This window comes from Microcebus murinus, chromosome 3 (assembly GCF_040939455.1).
Source record: "Microcebus murinus isolate Inina chromosome 3, M.murinus_Inina_mat1.0, whole genome shotgun sequence".
Taxonomy (NCBI): Eukaryota; Metazoa; Chordata; class Mammalia; order Primates; family Cheirogaleidae; genus Microcebus; species Microcebus murinus.
The window spans coordinates 52,689,279-52,711,032 of NC_134106.1; the positions used below are offsets into that span (position 1 = coordinate 52,689,279).

The 21,754-nt window shown below is 36.0% G+C and overlaps 1 protein-coding gene across 1 annotated transcript in view; it reads right to left on the reverse strand.

Annotated features, from left to right (window-relative positions):
* VPS54 (VPS54 subunit of GARP complex) overlaps window positions 1-21,754 on the reverse strand; it is a 116,452-nt gene that overhangs the window by 35,788 nt on the left and 58,910 nt on the right. Inside the window, exons 11-13 of the mRNA XM_020286185.2 lie at window positions 20,333-20,429; window positions 6,590-6,930; window positions 252-381 (exon numbers count right to left, since the gene is read on the reverse strand). Coding sequence (XP_020141774.1) covers window positions 252-381; window positions 6,590-6,930; window positions 20,333-20,429 — 568 coding nt within the window. The remainder of the gene's footprint in view (window positions 1-251; window positions 382-6,589; window positions 6,931-20,332; window positions 20,430-21,754) is intronic.

Here is a 21,754-nt window from a genome sequence, read left to right on the forward strand (position 1 = left end):
TAAGTCCTTCAATCATTTATTTGAAAAGAACACTTAATAATTTTTCCTATTTCTTTTATTTATTATTTATTTTACATCTCGACATCTAATAGACAATACCATTAGTACCATTAACTGTTATTAAGTGTTAAAAATATAATACGCAGTATGGGGAATATAAGGGTACAGGCAAAGACATAATTCCAGATCTTCAAAATAACTAGACTATAAATAAAATATAAATATGCTAAAGTTTTTATGAAAATAACTACCTTTGCTCTTGACATGAGAAATTTGACGGCTCGATCATGACATATATCTGAAGCACTGTACAGTAACTCCTGGATATTATTTGCCAGCTTTCCTAGCTCTAAGTCAGTTAATTTCATGTCTTCACTGACCCTGAAAATGAAAAAATGAGACTTAGGGAGAGTTGTAAACACAGTATTCTTCATAAGAGACATATCAATGAAAAGCATGAAAAATTTGTAAAATTCACATTTGAGGAAAAAACACAAAGACTACTAATTCCATGCCTATGGTTCAGTTTGGTGTTACCAAGAGCCACGTTTAGTGCTTTAACATCATTTTTCTCCCTTTCAGTTGCATTAAAATAATTTTCAAAGCTATTACAAAGAGGCTCTGATATATACTAATTTGAGGCGAACCACTACTCTGGGTTAATGTATTAAAGAATATTATTTTTCCTTTCCTATTTCATGCCCAGAAAAGTATTTACTCTTTTGTATCTATATTAACATTGCAATAATCTTATAGAATTATAGATTACTTTGACAAATAATATTTTGACAAAAGAAAATAGGAAGAGTCTACCACTAACAGAGTTAAAATGTCAGATATCACTTATGCATGTTCTATAATATATCTATGATTCAATTATATACTGCAAAAACACTTAATAGAGGAATAGAGCCCTTGTATGAAAAAACTAATTAGGGCCACACATACATATATTAAATTAATTCATTGCCTCTTTGAGTAGTTCCCAAATATTTATGTGCCTATTGAACATAGAAATAACCATCTATAGAACCCATGTTTCATGCTATGGCAGCATGTGATTGGGGGAAAGCCAGAGAAGGTTCAATGTATAAAGTGAGCCACAACGGAGGTAAGAGGGGAAAGACATAAACTATTAGACTGCATCCGGTTTAAAAGAATCTCAAATGGTATGGCAGACTGCTAGCTATCTTTCAATATCTGTTCTGTCTTCTGCCACAACAGTAGTTTTAGCTGGGCAAATAGCCAACAAGGGAAAGACTCTATTTCTCAAACCTCCATTATACTTAGATATAGTTAGGTGATAATATGCTGGTCACTAGGATGTGAGTGGAAGCAATAAGTGCAAATTCTGAATTGTGATCTTCTTTAAAAAGAAAATAAAATATAAACAAATTTATGTGAAGGCAACAGAGAACTAACAAATCTAAAATGTATATGGATCTGCGAAAGATCAAGGATAGTCAAGGCAATCTTGAAGAAGAAAAGGTAGAAGAAATTACTCTTCTAGACATTAATATTTACTAAAACCTACAGTAACTAAGACAATTTACTTAATGGTAATGGTGTAAAGACAGAAAAATGAAAAAAAAGTCCAGAAACAGATACACATATATCTGAATATTTCATTTATGGCGAGAGTGGCACTATAGTATAGAGCAGTGAGCAAGATAATTTTTTCAATAAATGGTGCAAGGTCAAAAACATAGCCACATGGGGCAAAAATACTTAGCCTTATACTATACATAAAAATCAATTACAGATGGATTATAGATCTAAATGTGAAAGAGACAATAACAGAACTTCTAGAAAATAACATAAGAGAATATCTTTTTTTTTTTAATTTCAGCATATTATGGGGGTACAAATGTTTAGGTTACGTGTGTTGCCTTGCACACCCCCCCCCAGAGTTAGAGCTTCAAGCATGTCCATGCCCCACATGGTGCGTATCGTACTCATTATGTACGTATATACCCATCCCCTCCTCCCTCCCTCCCATCTGCCCGACACCCAATAAATGTTATAGGAATAGGAATGTTATAGGAATATGTGCACTTAGGTGTTGATCAGTGAAACCAATTTGCTGGTGAGTATACGTGGTGCTTGCTTTTCCATTCTTGGGATATTTCACTTAGTAGAATGGGTTCCAGCTCTATCCAGGAAAATACAAGAGGTGCTATATCACCACTGTTTCTTAAAGCTGAATAGTACTCCATGGTATATATATACCACATTTTATTAATCCACGCATGTATTCATGGGCACTTGGGTTGTTTACACAACTTTGCAATTGTGAATTGTGTTGCTATAAACATTGAGTACAGATGTCTTTTTTATAGAATGTTTTTTGTTCTTTTGGGTAGGATGCCCAGTAATGGGATTGCTGGATCAAATGGTAGATCTACCTGTATCTCTTAAGGTATCTCCATATTGCTTTCTACAAAGCTTGCACTAGTTTGTAGTCCCCACCAGCAAGCAGTGTATGAGTGTTCCTATCTCTCTGCATCCATGCCAACGTTTATTGTTTGGGGACTTTTTGATAAAGGCCATTCTCACTGGAGATAAGTGATATCTCACTGTAGTTTTGATTTGCATTTCCCTGATGATTAGAGATGTTGAGCATTTTTTCATATGTTTGTTGGCCATTATTCTGTCTCATAAGAGAATATCTTTTTTTTTTTTTTTTTTTGAGACAGAGTCTCACTTTGTTGCCCAGGCTAGAGTGAGTGCCGTGGCGTCAGCCTAGCTCACAGCAACCTCAAACTCCTGGGCTCGAGCGATCCTTCTGCCTCAGCCTCCCAAGTAGCTGGGACTACAGGCATGCGCCACCATGCCCGGCTAATTTTTTGTATATATATTTTTAGTTGGTGAATTAATTTCTTTCTATTTATAGTAGAGACGGGGTCTCGCTCTTGCTCAGGCTGGTTTTGAACTCCTGACCTTGAGCAATCCACCCGCCTTGGCCTCCCAAAGTGCTAGGATTACAGGCGTGAGCCACCACGCCCGGCCCCCAAGAGAATATCTTTAAAGCCTTAAAGTAGGGAAAGATTTCTCAAATAGGATACCAAAAAAGCATAAAAGAAAATAATGAGTCATAGGATTATATTAAAATTAAGAACATCTGTTCATGAAAGACCCCAATAAGAGAATAAAAAGGCAATCCACAAAGTAGGAGAAGATATTTGCTATATGGATAACTGACAAAGGGCTTACACTGATATTGTATAAAGAAAGAATTCTCATAAATCAGTAAGAAATAAGACAAACTAATAGAAAAGTTGGTGAAGGCCTTGAATAGGCACTTCACAGAAGAGGATACTCAAACCACCAATGAATATATGAAAAGGTAATCTCCTACCAATCATCAGGGAAATAAAAATTAAAACTACCGTGTTTCCTTGAAAATAAGACAGGGTCTTATATTTATTTTTCCTCGAGAAGACACCCTAGGGCTTATTTTCAGGGGATTTTTTTTTTTTAAGTACGGTACAACAATCTACATTTATTCAAATATAATTAAGTCATCGTCTTCTGGAACATCATCATAACTCTCCAAACCCCGAATTCCATCCTGAATTTCTTGAGACTCTGTTTCCTTTAGAATCATTGGGCCCAATCTCTCATATCTCTCATATCGAGAGCTCTCATATAGAGCTCTCACAGGGCAGATGAGAAGGGCTGCTGGTCTTCTTTACTGCTCCGCGACGAAATGCGTGGGTTGTGCAGATAGGTTGCATAGCCACGCCCATCGCTAGGTCTTATTTTCAGGGTAGGGCTTATATTGTGCAAATGCTTAGAAATCCTGCTAGGGCTTATTTTATGGATAGGTCTTATTTATGGGGAAACACGGTACTACACCTAAAACATGCCCACCAGAATGGCTAACATCTAAAAGACTGACAATACCAAGAGTGAAGGAAGATGTGGAGTGATATGAACTCTTCCACACTTCTGAGTGGACTATAAATGAGTACAACCACTTGAGAAATTGTTTGACATTAGCTAAATTGAACATTCATTTATCTTATTTATTCCCAAGTATATATGCAACATAAACGCTTGTAACATGTGCACCAAAGATATCTACAAGAATGTTCATGACAATCCAAAATGGAAATAAACCAAATCTTACCAACAGTACAACAAATACCTTGTAGTGTAGTCATAAAATAGAATATTTGTATACAAACAAAAATAAAACTACTGCTACATGCAGCAAGTTGGACAAATATAATAAAATAGAATGAAAGAAATCAGAGATGAAAGAGCAAATGTATGACTCCATTTATATAAAGTTTAAAAACTGAAAAAATCATTAGTTTTCATGATTTCCTTTCAGAAGGGGCAGTGTAGTAGCACAGTGGTGGGAAGGATGGTGTGTGGTGGTCTGGAGAGCTGGCAATTGTTCTAATTCTATACTAATGTATTTGGGGATAATTGAGCTGAATACTTATAATTGGTACATTTTCCTATATGTACATTATACCCTAATTAAAAAGTCAAAAGAGCAAAACAAATAAGGAGGGTACTATTCCTTCATTCTCTCCTTCCTGCTGCTAGGAATACAGGTAAAATGATAAAAGCTGGAGTAGCCACCTTAGACACAGATGGAAGCTACACACTTCAAATGGTAGCACTGTCTTCTCAGCTAAGGATTTCTTAGCTCTGAAATGTGACCAAGAGAGAAATAAAATTCTATGTTGTTTAAGCTATGAGTTGTTTGGGGTTGTTTTGAGACAGTCTTAATCTGCCACCTGGGCTAAAATACAGTGGTGTCATCATAGCTCACAGTAGCCTCCAATGTGTGGGCTCAAGTGATCCTTCTGCATCAACCTCCCAAGTAGCTGGGACTACAGGAATGTGCCACCATCACACTCAGATGATTTTCCTATTTTTTTTGTAGAGATGGGGTCTCTATGTTGCTGAGGCTGGTCTCAAACTCCTCGCCTCAGGCAATCTTCTCCCCCAGGCCTAGAAAAGGTGTGAGTCATTGCACCCAGCCTTCAGCTATACAGTTTTTACATCTTTTTAAAGCAGCTTTAGATTTTAGACTGCACCCTAAATAGTAAATGTGATAATATTAGCCTGAATACAGAAAAAATATTTTTATAACTATGTAGCTCAGGTTTTCTTTGTTTGTTGAGAAGGGACATATTAAAGCTGACTTGATGTTGTAACTGTGACCTTTATAAGCTTCTAGACCATAAGGTGATTTATGTAAAGACAAACAAAAGTATTGAATTACTGTTATTCTTAACTTATTCTTAACAATAACTAAGTCCAAACTATATTCTTGGACCAGAAAGAGTTTATTGGTTTTGTTTTATTTTTGTTGTGTTGTTTTTTTGATATCAGAGATTATTGAGACAATTGGTGAACTTTGAATGGGATCTGTGGGTCAGATGGTAATAATGTATCAACGTTTTCTTATATTTAATTGGTATACTATTATTATATAGGAGAGTGTTCTGGTACTTAGGAAATATACACTGAAGTACTTGGGGATAATGTGGCATCATGTCTGCAACCTACTGTCTGCAACCTACATTCAAATGTTTCAGAAAAAATGTTAACAGAAGAGAGAGAGAAAGAAAGAAAAGGAGAGAAAAAGGGAGGAAGAAAAATAGAGGGCAATGTGGTAAACTGTTAACAACTGGGAAACTGGATGAAGGAGAAGTGAGTGTTTTTTGTTCTATTCTAGCAACTTTTCTGTAAATTTGAAATTATTTCAAAATAAGAAGTTTTAAAAAATAATGTTTAAAAAGACAGTGTGATCCACTTGGAAATTCATGTCTTTGAAAAACCAATGGTTGTAAATCAAACATAACTTCACCATATATAAAATACAAAGATGACATAGTAGAAGAAAGAAAAATGACCAAAGCAATAAGTAACCTGGGTTCCAATACAAGTCCTGCCACTAATGACTTTAACTCATCTAAGCTTTCTGGGCATCAGTTACCTTATCACTGAAATGAGGGCATTTAATTAAATGATTTTTTTTTTTTTTTGAGACAGAGTCTCACTCTGTTGCCTAGGCTAGAGTGCCATGGCATCAGCCTAGCTTACAGCAACCTCAAGCTCCTGGGCTCAAGCAATCCTTCTGCCTCAGCCTCCCTAGTAGTTGGGGCTACAGGTATGCACCACCATGCCTGGCTATTTTTTCTATACATTTTAGTTGGCCAATTAATATTCTTTCTGTTTTTAGTAGAGATGGGGTCTCACTCTTGCTCAGGCTGGTTTTGAACTCCTGATCTTGAGCGATCCATGTGCCTCAGCCTCCCAGAGTGCTAGGATTACAGGCTTGAGCCACTGTGCCCAGCCAAATTAAATGATCTTTAAAGTTCCTTTCTAGCCTTGAAATTCTGTAATTATCAATTACTTCCAATGCTTACCTCCTTACCTTTCACACATTTTTGAAAAAAGATGTTTCATAAAATTAATATATTTTTGTTGAATTCTAATATATTTTTGTTAAATTCTAAAGTTTACATGGTTGTTCAAAAAAAAATGGAATAATCGATCTTACTGAAACAATTAATAAGATGACTAAAAATCTTGTCAATTTGGCAGTAGTCACTATACTTACATAATATCCACTCCTCCTGGAGTAGCAGATGATGATGTTTGCTCTTTACTGGATGAAGAATCAGTAGTACATTCTGGCTCTGATACCGAATCACTGCTGCAGGGCTCACTATTTGGAGATGCATTTCTTTGAGAGGCAGTGTCGACTGTCATAGCTGTCAATTCACCCTCACTGAATGCATCACTTATAAACATGCCTTCATGGATTAAATAAGCCACCTCTGTGTCCAATGAATTATCTTTTGCAGCATTCTTCTGTTGTGAAATCTCCTCCAATTCTCTAGTCCTTTGGTTTTTGTCAAGAACTGAGAGAACAACACTGTGAATAATATTTAACGTTGCCTACAAGAAAACAGGATACACTTTTAAAGGATTTAAAATACCTTGCACCTAAAGTTCCCAAAAGTGAATTCCAGGCATGTAATTTTGAACATCTATGATCATGCATAAATCAAAATCATATATATCAGAATTTCTATCAATCTCTTATTATACAGTAAAATTGGCTAAAGCTTAGAAACAGAGTTCCTGTATTTTAACTAATTTTTAAATGCAAGTCCCTCTAAAATATATTGCATATTCTCTAACCTCTTAAACAGTTCACACTGAAAATAACTTGCCTGTCAGAGAATCCTATTAGGTGACATGCCTGCTTAAAAGAAAAATAATTTGTATTGCTCACCATGCCTAGCCCCTTGCCCATCTTTCTCCTCATCTCATACCTTCTCTCATTTACCCAAATATTGTGGTTCTCTTTCTATTCTTCTATTACTCTAAGATTATTCCCACCTCAGTGCCTTTGCTGTTCCCTCTACCCAGTATGCTTTTCACCCTGATCTTTGTACGTATTTCCTTCTCATCGCTCAGGTTTTGGCATAGATGATCACTTCCTGAAAAATGCTTTCCCTAACTGTCCTCCCAACAACTCTATCCCATTAGCCAGTGTAAAAACAAAACAAAACAAAAAAAACCTATTTATCATTATCTAAAATTATCTTTTTAAAATTTGTTTATTCTAGGTTTCCTTCTACTATAATGTTAGCTCAATGAGATATTATAATCCTAAAGCCTAAAACAGTGCCTGGCAAATAGGAGGTTCTCAATAAATACTAAAATGTACTAAAATACTAAAATAAATACTAGATGAATGAAGAGTAAACTTATGTAAATTAATGTTGTGTTTATGGACTATTAAGAAATAAGGGGCTACTTGCCTATTTTAACATTCATGGTTGCATTTTCATAACTTGTTTCTCCCTTTCTCAAAACATTGCTTTCATTTTTTGGAATCTACATAGTTCTAGAAAAGCAGGCTCCAACTTCAAGTCTACAAAGTCAGGATAAGGTTCTAGGCTAGTCCAATCAGTACATGGACCCACTATCACCTGAGCTTAAAGCTAAAGAAGATACATGGAAGACAGAATTGCAAAGAAACAAAACCAAGGCTTGATGACATTATCAACCTAAAGGCTGACCTATCAAGCACCTAAAGGCTGACCTACGTCTGGATATTTTTCAGTTATCTGAGCTAATATATCCCCTCAATTGTTTGAGACACTCTGAGCTGTGTTTCTTGTTATTTGGAACTGAAAGCATTCTAAGTGAGACAATAGCCAATATAGTACACAGCAGATACAACCTTCAAAAACTTTAGTACCAAAGTGTCTATGGATAGCGTATTTCTCACTTTCACTAACTTCTGTATTGTCACAAATTTTCTGCCTGCTACACTCCACTACTACTGCTTTTAATCCTTACTACTGTCCAATCTTTGATGTGCTTACTTCCCTATCTTGTTTTGCTTTTCTTCTTCCTTATCTCTTCTTTCTTGCTTTTCTTTTGTAACTTTTTTTAAAATAAAAAGACCATGATGATGGATATAGTCTTTCCTCCCCAACATCTATTCGATACCACATGTCCTCCATGGTATAGCAGCCATGTGATTTAGGTGGAACTGAGGCCACTTTTAGCTTCAAGTGGCAGTACTTAGTAGCCAATTGGGTGTACTTCCAACTTCCTTGCCTTGGAATTAGTTCAGAGTTGAGAAGAATATCCAGACCTGTACTAATCAGCGCATGGCATTTTTCTGACCACAGTGACTGGGCATGTGATCTAAAGTGGTTCAATCAATTAAAGCTAAGAACTAATGATGCCTAAGAAGAAAAACTCTAGATGAAAAATTCTAAATTGGTTCAATCAACAAAGAAATTTCATTTGATGACTGGAGAAAAAAAACTCTAGGTAAAAAATAGGAAGAAAAATTCCAGGTGATACAGAATTGTGGCAAATGTAGCAGACCTGGAGCTGATGAAGTCAACAAGGAGGAAGGCAGAACAAAATTTAAAACAGAGAAACTAAGCTGGGGAACCAAGACAAAATTATGTATAAAGCCCATCCTAGTCTTGGACTTTTTTAGTTACCTGAGTTACATTCCTTTTATCATTTAAACTAATTTGATGTAAATATTTTATCCCTTTTAATAGCAACATCCTAGCTGATACAGTAATAAATTTCTTATATACAGTATATCAGGTGTTCTCTTAGGGATTCTTCTCTGTTTTCATCATATCTGCAGTTTTAGAAATATGCTGATTATTTTTTTCCAATTCCAGAGCTGTTCTTGCTAAAGGATGCCAGAAGATCAGCCTTCTTGCTAAATGATGCCAGAAGATCAATCTCCAGAAAACAAGAATTTATGATATATAATAGGTTTGACATAGATACATGATTTAATTTCTGAACTATCTATTATACAGTCTGTAGAAAAATCCATGTTTCAAAAAAAACTAGGACAGCTAAACCAAATTTAACTTTCCAATCCTGAAAACAGAGTGAATGAAATATGTTGGTAATCATATTGATAAATCTCTAAAATGACAGCCTAGGATTATTTGTCCACACAACAAAATGCAAATCTGGCCAGGCATGGTGGCTCACATCTATAATCTTAGCCCTTTGGGAAGGCAAGGCAGGATTGCTTGAAGCCAAGAGTTCGAGACCAGCCTGAGCAAGAGTAAGACTCTGTCTCTACAAAAAATAGAAAAATTAGTACACCTGTGTCCCAGGCTACTCAGGAGGCTGAGGCAGGAGGATTGCTTGAGCCCAGGAGTTTGAGGTTGCAGTAAGCTATGATGACACCACTGCACTCTAGCCTGGGCAACAGAGACCCTGTCTCAAAAAAAAAAAAAAAAAGAAAGAAAGAAAGAACTAAAAAAATCCTTAAAAAGAATGTAAGCTCCATTTAAGGATTGTTTTCTTTTTCATCTATAAAAATCATCCTAATCTATGAGGTATACACAATATGAATTTTAATAAAAATTGAAAATATGATTAACAGCAAAGAACAAATTACGGAGGTCCCATACTTCCTGATCTCAAAACTTACTATAAGACTATGGTGATCATAATGGTGTGGTGCTGGCATAAAGACAGATATACAAAGCAATGAAATAGAACAGAAAGCCAAGAAATGAACCCTTGCATATGTGGTAAAATGTTTTCCAACAAAGGTGTCAAGACCATTAATTCAATGGAGAAAGGGCAGTCTTTTCAATAAATGGTGCTGGGAAAACTGGATATCCACATGCCAAAGAATGAAGACGGACCCTTATCTTATACCACATAGAAAAACTAACAAACAGATAAAAGGCCTAAGCATAAGGCCTAAAATTATAAAACTCTAAGAAGAAAATACACAGGAAAAGCTTCTTGACATTGGTTTTGGCATTGACTTCTTGGATATGAAACCAAAAGCACAGGCAACAAAAAATAGATAAATTGGACTACATCAAAATAAAAACACTTCTGTCCATCAAAAGGTACAATATAGGAAAAGGCAACCCATGGAATGGGGGAAAATATCTGCAAATCATATACCTGTTAAGGGGTTAATATCAGAATATATAAAGAAATCCTACAACTCAACAAAAAAACCAAACAATCCTATTAAATAATAGGCAAAGTTCTTTGAAGAAGACAGAAAAACCAATAAGCACATGAAAAAATGCTCAATATCACTAATGATTAGAAAAACGCAAATTAAAACCACAGTAGAATACCACTTCATACCCAGTAGGATGGCTACTCTCAAAAAAGAAAAAAAAATGCCCAGACAATAACAAGTGTTAGAAAGTATGCGGAAAAACTGGAACCCATGTGCACTGTTGGTTGGAATATAAAATGGGGTGGGGTAGCTGGTATGAAAAATAGTATGAGGATTTTTTTAAAAATTAGAAACAGAATTATCATATGATCTAGCAATTCCATGTCTAGGTATATAACCAAAAGAACTGAAAGCAGGGATTCAAAAAGATATCTGTATACATCATGTTCACGGCTGTATTATTCAAAATAGCCAAAAGGTGGAAGCAACCCAAGTGTCCACTGAGAGATGAGTGAATAAACAAAATGTAACACATACACATATGATGGACCATTATTCAGCCTTAAAAAGGAAAGAAATTCTAACTCATACTACAATATAGATGATGCTTGAGGACATTAGGCTAAGTGAAATAAACCAGTCACAAAAGGACAAAAAGAATTATATGATTCTACTTATATGAGGTACCCAGAATAGTCAAACTGATAGAGACAGAAGTAGAATGGTCACTGTTAGGGAGCAGAAGAAGGAGGGAATGAAGAGTTATTTTTTTAAATAGGTACAAAGTTTTAGTTTAGCAATATAGAAAGAGTTCTGTGCGTGCATGATAGTGATGATAGCAAAACAGTGCAGATGAACTTAACCTCACTGAACAAGTACACTTAAAAATAGTTAAAATGGGCCGGGCACAGTGGCTCACACCTGTAATCCTTAGCACTCTGGGAGGCTGAGGCAGGAGGACCACTTGAACTCAAGAGTTGGAGACCAGCCTGAGCAAGAGCAAGACCCCATCTCTCCTAAGAACAGAAAATAAGTCAGGCATGGTGATGTGTGCCTGTAGTCCCAGCTACTCAGGAGGCTGAGGCAGGAGGACCACTCGATCCCAGGAGTCCAAGGTTACAGTGAGCTATGATGACACTATTGCACTCTAGCCCAGGAGACAGAATAAGACTCTGTCTCAAAAACAGAAAAAAAAAAAAAGTTAAAATGATAAATTTTATTGCTATGTTTATTTTACCACAACAAAAAATTCAAAAAAATACATACTAAAAAAACACAGTTAACAGCAATATAGATCCTCAAGTCATTAATCATTCAAATATGAAATTTTCAAACCTCAATCTTTTTATTGTTTACCTGTTTAAAGTAGAAAGTCTTATTAAAATGTTCTGACTGAAATTTTGTGCTTTAATTTCTTTTAAAAAGTATAATTTACTTTTAATACTAACCTGAAATAAGGAATATCCTTTGTTTTTGAGAAATAAATGCAAGAATATAGGAAAGTAAATTATTATTATTATTATTATTTTGAGACAGAGTCTCACTTTGTTGCCCAGGCTAGAGTGAGTGCCATAGCGTCAGCCTAGCTCACAGCAACCTCAATCTCCTGGGCTCAAGTGATCCTTCTGCCTCAGCCTCCCGAGTAGCTGGGACTACACGCATGAGCCACCACATCCAGTTAATTTTTTTTGGTATATATATTTTTAGTTGGTCAATTAATTTCTTTCTATTTTTGGTAGAGACAGGGTCTCGCTCAGGCTGGTTTCGAACCTCTGACCTTGAGCTATCCGCCCGCCTCGGCCTCCCAGAGTGCTAGGATTACAGGCGTGAGCCACCGCGCCCGGCCTAGGAAAGTAAATTATTAACCCTGGTAAATTAAACAAGAAATTCAAATAGTTTATACCTATAATGTGGTAAACACCATTAAAAAGCAAAGCAACTTTTTCTGATTATTAAAATAGTACCTCTCTTTGTTGAAAATTTAGAGAAAACAGCAAAAAATAAAAATATTACATGACATATAATCTGACCACCCTAAAGACACCCATCAAAAAGCCAAGTTGTATCTTTGTTCTAGGAAGATGAACAGATTTAAAAAAAAATTTTAATATAGCTGAGATCACACTATATAAGTAGGTCTGTCTACATCTTGCCTTTTCACTTAATATTATAATGTATACATTTTCTTCTACCATTAAAAATCCTTGGCTATACATGATATTCCATGGTAAAAATGTATCAGACATAATTTATTTTACTATTCCTCTGAAGTTAGACACCAGGGTGCTTTCCAATATTTAGTTATTTAAAAATTCCTCATTAAAAATGACAGATTGTAATTGACACTAGTTTTCAGTGAAATCATACCTTTATAAAATAGCAAAGTGTTTTCAAAAAATAGTACCATATTTAAAGGTTATATGCCATCTTCAAAGATGATCTACGAAAGTATTATTTTAAGTGGCCTAAATGTGAAAATGAGAAATTACAACTATGACAAATCACTGTTCCCATATTGTACATACATGAAATAATAATTCTACTTAGTTTAAATGACACAGAGCCTAAAAGTGGAATGACTAAGTCCTCACTTAACATTGATGGGTTCTTGGAAACTGTGACTTTAAGCAAAACAATGTACAGCAGGTAGATTACATCCTTTCACTTAAACTCACAGTTTCCAAGAACCTATTCATTATGTTACATGAAAACTTACTATACTTTAAAAACTACTGGCAAATGCCCAGCACATGTGGCGACTTGGCTCAGGGAACCTCCCAGCCTGCATCGCAGCCAGGGGAGACCCAGTGGCGTGGCGTCTGGCCTCTGGCAGAGGCCCAGGAGAAGCTGCAGAGTTGGGGAGGGTGGAAAGGAGCCGGGTGCTCTAGACTGCGGGTCTCGGACAGCCCCACCCCCACACGCAGACTTTCTGACCAAGCAGGGGCCATTCCAGCCCCTCCCTGACAGCTTTTCCAGGAAGCAGAGAACAGAACTTTGACCCCTGCTAACAGCATTTGTGGTGCGTGAGGGCAGACTTAAACAACCCAGCTCTGCCCAGACTCATTCCCAGACCAGCCCTCACTGAGGTGGAGAATAAGGACACACCTGAAAGTCCCAGGGCCCCACCCACCACCTAAGGCACTAGAGTGTCTCTCCAGAGGAACAAGAGCTGGTTACAGGACACAAAAACAACAGTGTAGCCTGCTCCTCTCAGCAAGCGCCACCTACCAACAGGGAGATTATTCTGCACACCCTTTTACCACATCTACTGACTTATACAGGGTGTGATCGAATCTCACCCATAAACACCACCTATAGGCTCAGAGACTAAACAGGGCATGGCATTACCCAAATGAAAACCTAAAGGTAAGAAGCAACAACTGATCCAGATGGGAAGAAATCAGCAAAGGAACTCTGGAAATATTAAAACCCAAATGGAAAGCACACTTCCAAAGAGGAACACCAGCCCCTCAGAAATAGACATCAACAAAAATCAGACCACTATAATGACAAAAGAAAAATTTTGAGCATGAATCCTAAGAAAATTCAACAATTTGCAAGAAAAACTGGATAACCCACACAAAGAAAACACAAAAAGATTCCAGGATCTGGAACGAAAATTCACTAAAGAAATTGAAACAATGAAGAAAAATCTAACCGAATTCCTGGAAATGAAGAATCAATTCGGGGAACTACAAAACACAATGGAAAGCCTCAAGAACAGGGCAGATCAAACAGAAGAAAGAATCCCAGAGATTGAAGATAACACCTTGCAATTAAATAAATTAGTCACAGAGATAGAGCAGAGAAACAAAAGAAAAGAGCAAAGCCTACAAGAGATGTGGGATTATGTGAAGAAACCTAATGTGAGGGTTATAGGGTTACTTGAAGGGGAAGAAGAACACATTCAAGGGTTGGACAAGCTATTTGAAGACATAATAGAGGAAAATTTCCCAGGCCTTGGTAAAAATCTCAATATACAAGTTCAAGAAGCTCAAAGGACCCCTGGGAGATTCAATGCAAACAGGAAGACGACACGATATCCAGTCATCAGACTGACCAAAATATCAACCAAAGAGGCCCTTCTATGAGCTGTAAGACGAAAGAAGCAAGTAACATACAACAGAAAGCCAATCTGAATAATGTCAGACTTGTCTACTGAAACTTTACAAGCCAGGAGAGACTGGGTTTTCATTCTTCTGAAACAGAATAATGCCCAGCCTAGAATCCTACTCCCTGGAAAACTAAGTATGTATACAGAGGAGAAACCAAGACATTCTCAGATAAGCAAAGACTGAGGGAATTGACCAAGACAAGAGCAGCCCTTCAAGAAGTATTCAAAACAGTGTTACCCACAGATCAGCACAATAAACACTCACGAATGTAAATCTACTCAAAAGCTAAAGATCAAAGCCAAGAAACCACAATGGCTCAAGACAGAAAACAAAGCAACAAAGTTCAACTCTACATAATGAACAGAAATCTGCCCTACCTATCAGTTATCTCAATAAATGTGAATGGCTTGAACTCCCCACTCAAGAGACATAGGCTGGCTGAACGGATAAAAAAATACAAGCCAAGTATCTGCTGCCTTCACGAAACACATCGAACCTGTAAGGATGCAGTTAGACTAAAGGTAAAGGGGTGGAGAACAATATTTCAAGTAAACGGAACCCAAAAGAAAGCTGGCGTGGCAGTGCTGATTACAGATAACTTAGTTTTTAAATCAACAAAAGTAATAAAAGACAAAGAAGGTCACTATATAATGTTGAAAGGTACAGTTCAACAAGAAGACATAACAATTCTAAATATATATGCACTCAACCTAGGTGCACTGAGATTCATAAAGCAAACTCTACTTGATCTAAACAAATGGATAAACAACACCACCATAATAGTCAGAGACTTTAACATCCCACTGACAGCACAGGACAGACACTCCAAACAGAAAATCAACTAAGAAATAATGGACTTAAACAGAACTCTAGAACAAATGGGCCTGACTGATATTTACAGGACATTCTACCCCCAAACCACAGAATATACGTTCTTCTCATCACCTCATGAGACATTCTCTAAGATTGCCCATATCCTAGGACACAAAGCATGTCTCAAACAATTTTAAAAAATAGAAATCATACCATGTATCCTTTCAGATCACAATGGAATATAAGTAGAAATCAACCCTAACAGGAACTCTCATTTCTATACAAAGTCATGGAAACTAAACAACCTTCTGCTGAATGATCACTTCATAAATGAGGAAACCAAGATGGAAATCAAAAGAATCTTTGAACTAAATGACAAAGGAAACACAAGTTATCAAAACCTGTGGGACACAGCTAAAGCAGTCCTGAGAGGAAAGTTCATTTCCATAAATGCCTATATCCAAAAGTCGAAAAGATCACAAATAGACAACCTAATGAATCATCTCAAAGAGCTGGAAAAAGAAGAACAGACCAACCTCAAACCTAGCAGAAGAAGTGAAAGCATTAAGATCAAATCAGAACTAAATGAAATTGACAACAGGGAAACCATACGGAAGATTAACAAAATAAAAAGTTAGTTATTTGAAAAAATAAACAAAAGTGACATACCTTTGGCTAGACTAATGAAAAGCAGAAAAGAAAAATCTCTAATAAGCTCCATCAGGTACAATAAAGGAGAAATTACAATGGATGCCACAGAGATACAAGATATAATTCATGAATACTACAAAAACCTCTATGCACACAAACTGAAAAATGTGGAGGAAATAGACAATTTCTTAGAAACACAGAGCTTCCCTAGGCTCAATCAGGAAGAAATAGAATTCCTGAACAGACCAATATCAAGGACTGAAATTGAAAGAGCAATAAAAAACCTTCCTAAAAAGAAAAGTCCTGGAGCAGATGGTTTCACACCCAAATTTTACCACACCTACAAGGAGGAACTGGTGCCTATCCTGCAGAAATTATTCCACAACATGGAGAAGAACCTCCACAACACATTTTATGAAGCAAATATAACCCTGATACCAAAACCAGGAAAGGGTGCAACAAAAAAGAAAACTATAGACCAATATCCCTTATGAATATAGATGCAAAAATTCTCAACAAAATCCTAGCCAATCGAATCCAGGTGCTTGTCAAGAAAATAATTCATCACAACCAAGTGGGCTTCATCCTAGGGATGCAGGGATGGTTCAACATTTGCAAATTTATAAATGTAATTCACCATATGAAGACCATATTATCCTCTCAATAGACGCAGAGAAAGCATTTGACGAAATTAACACCCTTTTAGGATAAGAATGCTCAACAAAATAGGCATAGATGGGGCTTACCTAAAAATGATACAAGCCCTATATAACAAACCCACAGACAATATCATACTGAATGGGGAAAAATTGAAAGCAGTCCCACTTAGAACTGGAACAAGACAAGGTTGTCCACTATCTCCACTTCCATTCAACATAGTTCAGACAAGAGAGCGGAATTAAGGGCGTCCAAAAGGGAGCAGAAGAGATCAAACTCTCTTTTTGCTGATTGCATGATATTATACCTAGAAAACCCGAGGATTCAACCAAGAGACTCCTTGAATTGATAAAAGAATTTGGTAAAGTCTCAGGATACAAAATCAATACACAGAAATCAGAGGCATTCATATACGCCAACAACAGTAAAAGTGAGAACCAAATCAATGACTCAATTCCCCTCAAAATAGCAACAAAGAAAATAAAGTACCTAGGAATATATTTAACTAAGGAGGTTAAAAGACCTTTATAGGGAGAACTATGAAACACTGAAGAAGGAAATAGCAGAGGATGTAAACAGGTAGAAGAATATACCATGCTCATGGGTCGGCAGAATCAACATTGTTAAAATGTCTATACTACCCAAAGTGACCTACAGAGTCAATGCAATTCCTATCAAAATGCCACCATCATTTTTCACAGATATAGAAAAAATAATTTTATGCTTCTTATGGAACCAGAGAAGACCCCATATAGCAAAAGCAATCCTAGGCAATAAAAACAAAATAGGAGGTATCAATTTACCAGACTTCAAACTATATTACAAGGCTATAGTAATTAATACAGCTTTGTACTAGCACAAGAACAGGGACATTGACCAGTGGAACAGAACCAACAACCCAGATATAAAACCATCCTCATATAGCCAACTAATCTTTGACAAAGCAGACAAAAACATACACTGGGGAAAAGAATCCTTATTCAATAAATGGTGCTGGGAAAACTAGATAGCCACATGTAGAAGACTGAAACAAGACCCACACCTTTCATCTCTCACAAAAATCAACTCATGCTGGGTAACAGACTTGAACCTTAGGTGTGAAACTATTAGAATTCTAGAAGAAAACGTTGGAAATACTCTTCTAGACATTGGCGTAGGCAAAGAATTTATGAAGAAGACCCCAAAGGCAATCCCAGCAACAACAAAAATAAATAAATAGGACCAGATTAAATTAAAAAGCTTCTGCACGGCCAAAGAAACTGTCAAGAGAGGAAACAGACAACCCACAGAATGGGAGAAAATTTTCGAAAGCTACCCATCCGATAAAGGGCTGATAACTAGAATCTATTTAGAACTCAGGAAAATCAGCAAGAAAAAATCAAACAACCCTATCAAAAAATGGGAAAAGGACATGAACAGAATTTCTCAAGACAGAATAATGGCCAACAAACATATGAAAAAATGCTCAACATCTCTAATCATCAGGGAGATGCAAATCAAAACCACAATGAGATATCACTTATCTCCAGTAAGAATGGCCTTTATCAAAAAGTCCCCAAACAATAAATGTTGGCGTGGATGCAGAGAGACAGGAACACTCATACACTGCTGGTGGGACTGCAAACTAGTGCAAGCTCTGTGGAAAGCAATATGGAGATACCTTAAAGCGACACAAGTAGATCTACCATTTGATCCAGTAATTCCACTACTGGGCATCTACCCAAAAGATCAAAAGTCACCTTATGAAAAAGACACCTGCACTCGAATGTTTATAGCAGCACAATTGACAATTGCAAAGTTGTGGAAGCAACCCAAGTGCCCATGAATACATGAGTGGATTAATAAAATGTGGTATATGTATACCATGATGTACTATTCAGCTTTAAGAAACAATGGTGATATAGCACCTCTTGTATTTTCCTGGATGGAGCTGGAACCCACTCTACTAAGTGAAGTATCTCAAGAATGGAAAAACAAGCACCACATGTACTCACCAGCAAATTGGTATGAACAGATCAACATCTCAGTGGACATATAGGAATAACATTTATTGGGTGTCGGGGAGGTGGGAGGGGGGATGAGGAGCTGGTTATATACAAACACAATGAGTGAGATGTACAATGTTTGGGGGATGGTCATGCTTGAGGCTCAGACTCGAGGGGGGAGGGGGAACATGGGCAATATACATAACCTTAATACTTGTACCCCCATAATACGCTAAAATAAAAAAAAATTACTGGCAAAAAGTTGGGCAATTCTGCACTATGCATGCAGGAGTTCTATATATCCAGATATGCAATAATAGAAGTATGTGATGTTGAGGTTATGGTCAGAATATAAGAAAAAGTGAAGATGTGGCCCAGTTATTAACAATCCATACATACAAGTTTGTGTCTGTCACTATCAATGGGTGGGATCAACATTTTAGAAAGAGTCTAAATTAAGCACAGCAAATCACATTCTATAAAACTTTTCCAAACCTGATTGGTGAGCTTATACATGTGACTTAGCATTGCTCCAATGTCAATAAAGAAAAGCCATGTCACAGACAAGTACCAAAGTCCCCCAGATTATTTACCATGGTACTCAGGAGATGCTGGGGATATTAACTAGTACAATGTTGACATTTGATAACTCAAACAATATCAAATTTCACAAATGGCCCCTTTTAACTGTTACATTCAGTAATACCTAATGACTGCCTTTTTTTTAAAACGTAGCTATAACATGTTGGTGATTCCAACCAATATGTTTTAGAGTCTGTGACATCTGAAAAATATTATGTGACATATGTTCTTTTCCTTATATTAAGTGACTTCAAATTAAGTGGTTTGACTAAAGAGACAAAATAATTAAATGTAATACATGATCTTCAATTGAACCCCTGCCCAAAAAATTAAATAAAAATCTGCAGTAAAGGACTTTAGTGGGATAATTTGAATCTGAACAATATGTTTAAAAATAGCATTTTATCAACATTGAATTTATAGAAAAATTAGTCGTTTGGGATGTATTTTAGAGTGTTTCACAATATTGTACCACTAGATAATCTGGAAGGATTCAAACATCACAAAATCACTAGAATATTATTTGATAATATACGATATCCAGTAGCATTACAATATTTCTTTCTTTATTTTTTTTACATACAGGGTCTTCCTCTGTTGTTCATGCTTGAGTGCAATGGCACAATCATAGCTCACTGCAATCTCTAACTCCGGAGCTCAAATGATCCTCCCACCTAAGCCTCCCCAGTAGCTAGGACTATGGGCACACACCAACACACCCAGTTATTTTTTTTTTTTTTTTGGAACTGTTCTTAAACAACTGGGCTCAAGTGATCCTCTCGCCTCAGCCTCCCAAAGTGCTGGGATTATAAGCATGAGCCACCACACCTAGCCATATAATATTTCTTTTTAATATAAAACAAATCTCCAAAATTATAAAAATTGCCAAAATACTCTGAGGCACTTAAATTCTTACTTAAAACAAAGTCTCTTTAGAAAAATTACAAAAACTAAGTAATTGTGTTTTATTCTTGTTTGACTCTCTCTATATATATATATGTTATATATCTAGAAAGCTGACTTAATTTTAGGGATATTCTAGACAAACTGATACATACCTTAACTCTCTGTAGGAAAATTGTAAACTTAGAGAAAATATCCTTTAGCAGATCAAACCACTGAGGAAAATTCAACATTCTCATCTGATCTGCAAGCCTAGAAAAAACATAGTTCAAACAAAAATAATCATTGTCTCTGGGCCAATACAGTAACATCTACAAATTGGAGGAAACAACACTAAATACTATCTAATGACTGAAGAATACAATGCAGTTTTATCTAGATACCTAACTAAAATGATGGAATCTTAGGTTGAAGAGGTCAATTACCAAACAATCATGAAACCATGACTTGTTTAAATACCTTTAAGACTAGTCTAATTAAGTATACTGACATATGAACCTTATCACATACTAATTTCATGTGAACATGCTTTGTGACCATTGGATGAATATACCATAGACAAACCAATTGTAAATAAAAGTAAAGACATATTCTGGAATAAAAGTAGAAACATAAGAGCTCTCCCAACAACTTTAATAATCTACTTTTCTAACTACAATCTAAAAAGTACTTTTCCATATATGAGAAGTAATATGGCATGATAGCTAAGAGCATGGGCTCTGGAGCCACACTATCTCAGTTCAAAATTCTAGCCACTTACTGGAATTAATAGCTACGTGACTCTGGCAAGTGACTTAACCCCTCTATGTTCCAATTTTATCATTTTAACATGAGGAAAATAACGGAACACACCTTATATGGGTGTTGTAAATATTAAATAAGTTAATAAAAAGTACTTAGAAGAATGCATCATATAGTTTTAAAAGTGCTGTGTATCAGTCAATATTATTATTTTGATAACTGACATAAATCATTAACTTCAAGGTGAAAAAATTAATGTAAAATAGAATTCCACAAAGATACTTTAGAGTATTAAAATGACTTACTACTTGAAATTTTTAATAAATGCTGCTGCAGCTAGGAGTTTATTCAAAAGATACTCCTACACTTGTTATATAGGAAGTGCTCTATTTATGTTGAGAAAAATCTCAGAGAAGAAAATAAAAAGTAACTGACTCTCTACCTCCATTGGGGTTCTAACAGAGTCCCAATGACATATTTTTTCTAACTACTAGCAATTCCCCTGTTATTACAGTTGTCTCAATTCTGAACTGAGTTTTCCCCAGGTAATAGTATGGAAATTAAAACACCACAATCTCCACTCTGTGGGTTTGGCCCAGGGAAGCTTCATAGTTGTCCATATTACTGTTCATATCTCAGGCCAGTTAATAAAATTTAGATATCTATATAAATGAGAAATTCAGTCATAAAATATTTATTCCTAGTTTTCTCAAAATAAAATAAGAATTTCAAGGGTGAAAAAAATTGCAAACATGGGCAATTCAAAAATCATATACTCAAATTCTCAAAGCCAATTAGAAGATGTATTTTAATTATATAGCTAAATAATTCAAACT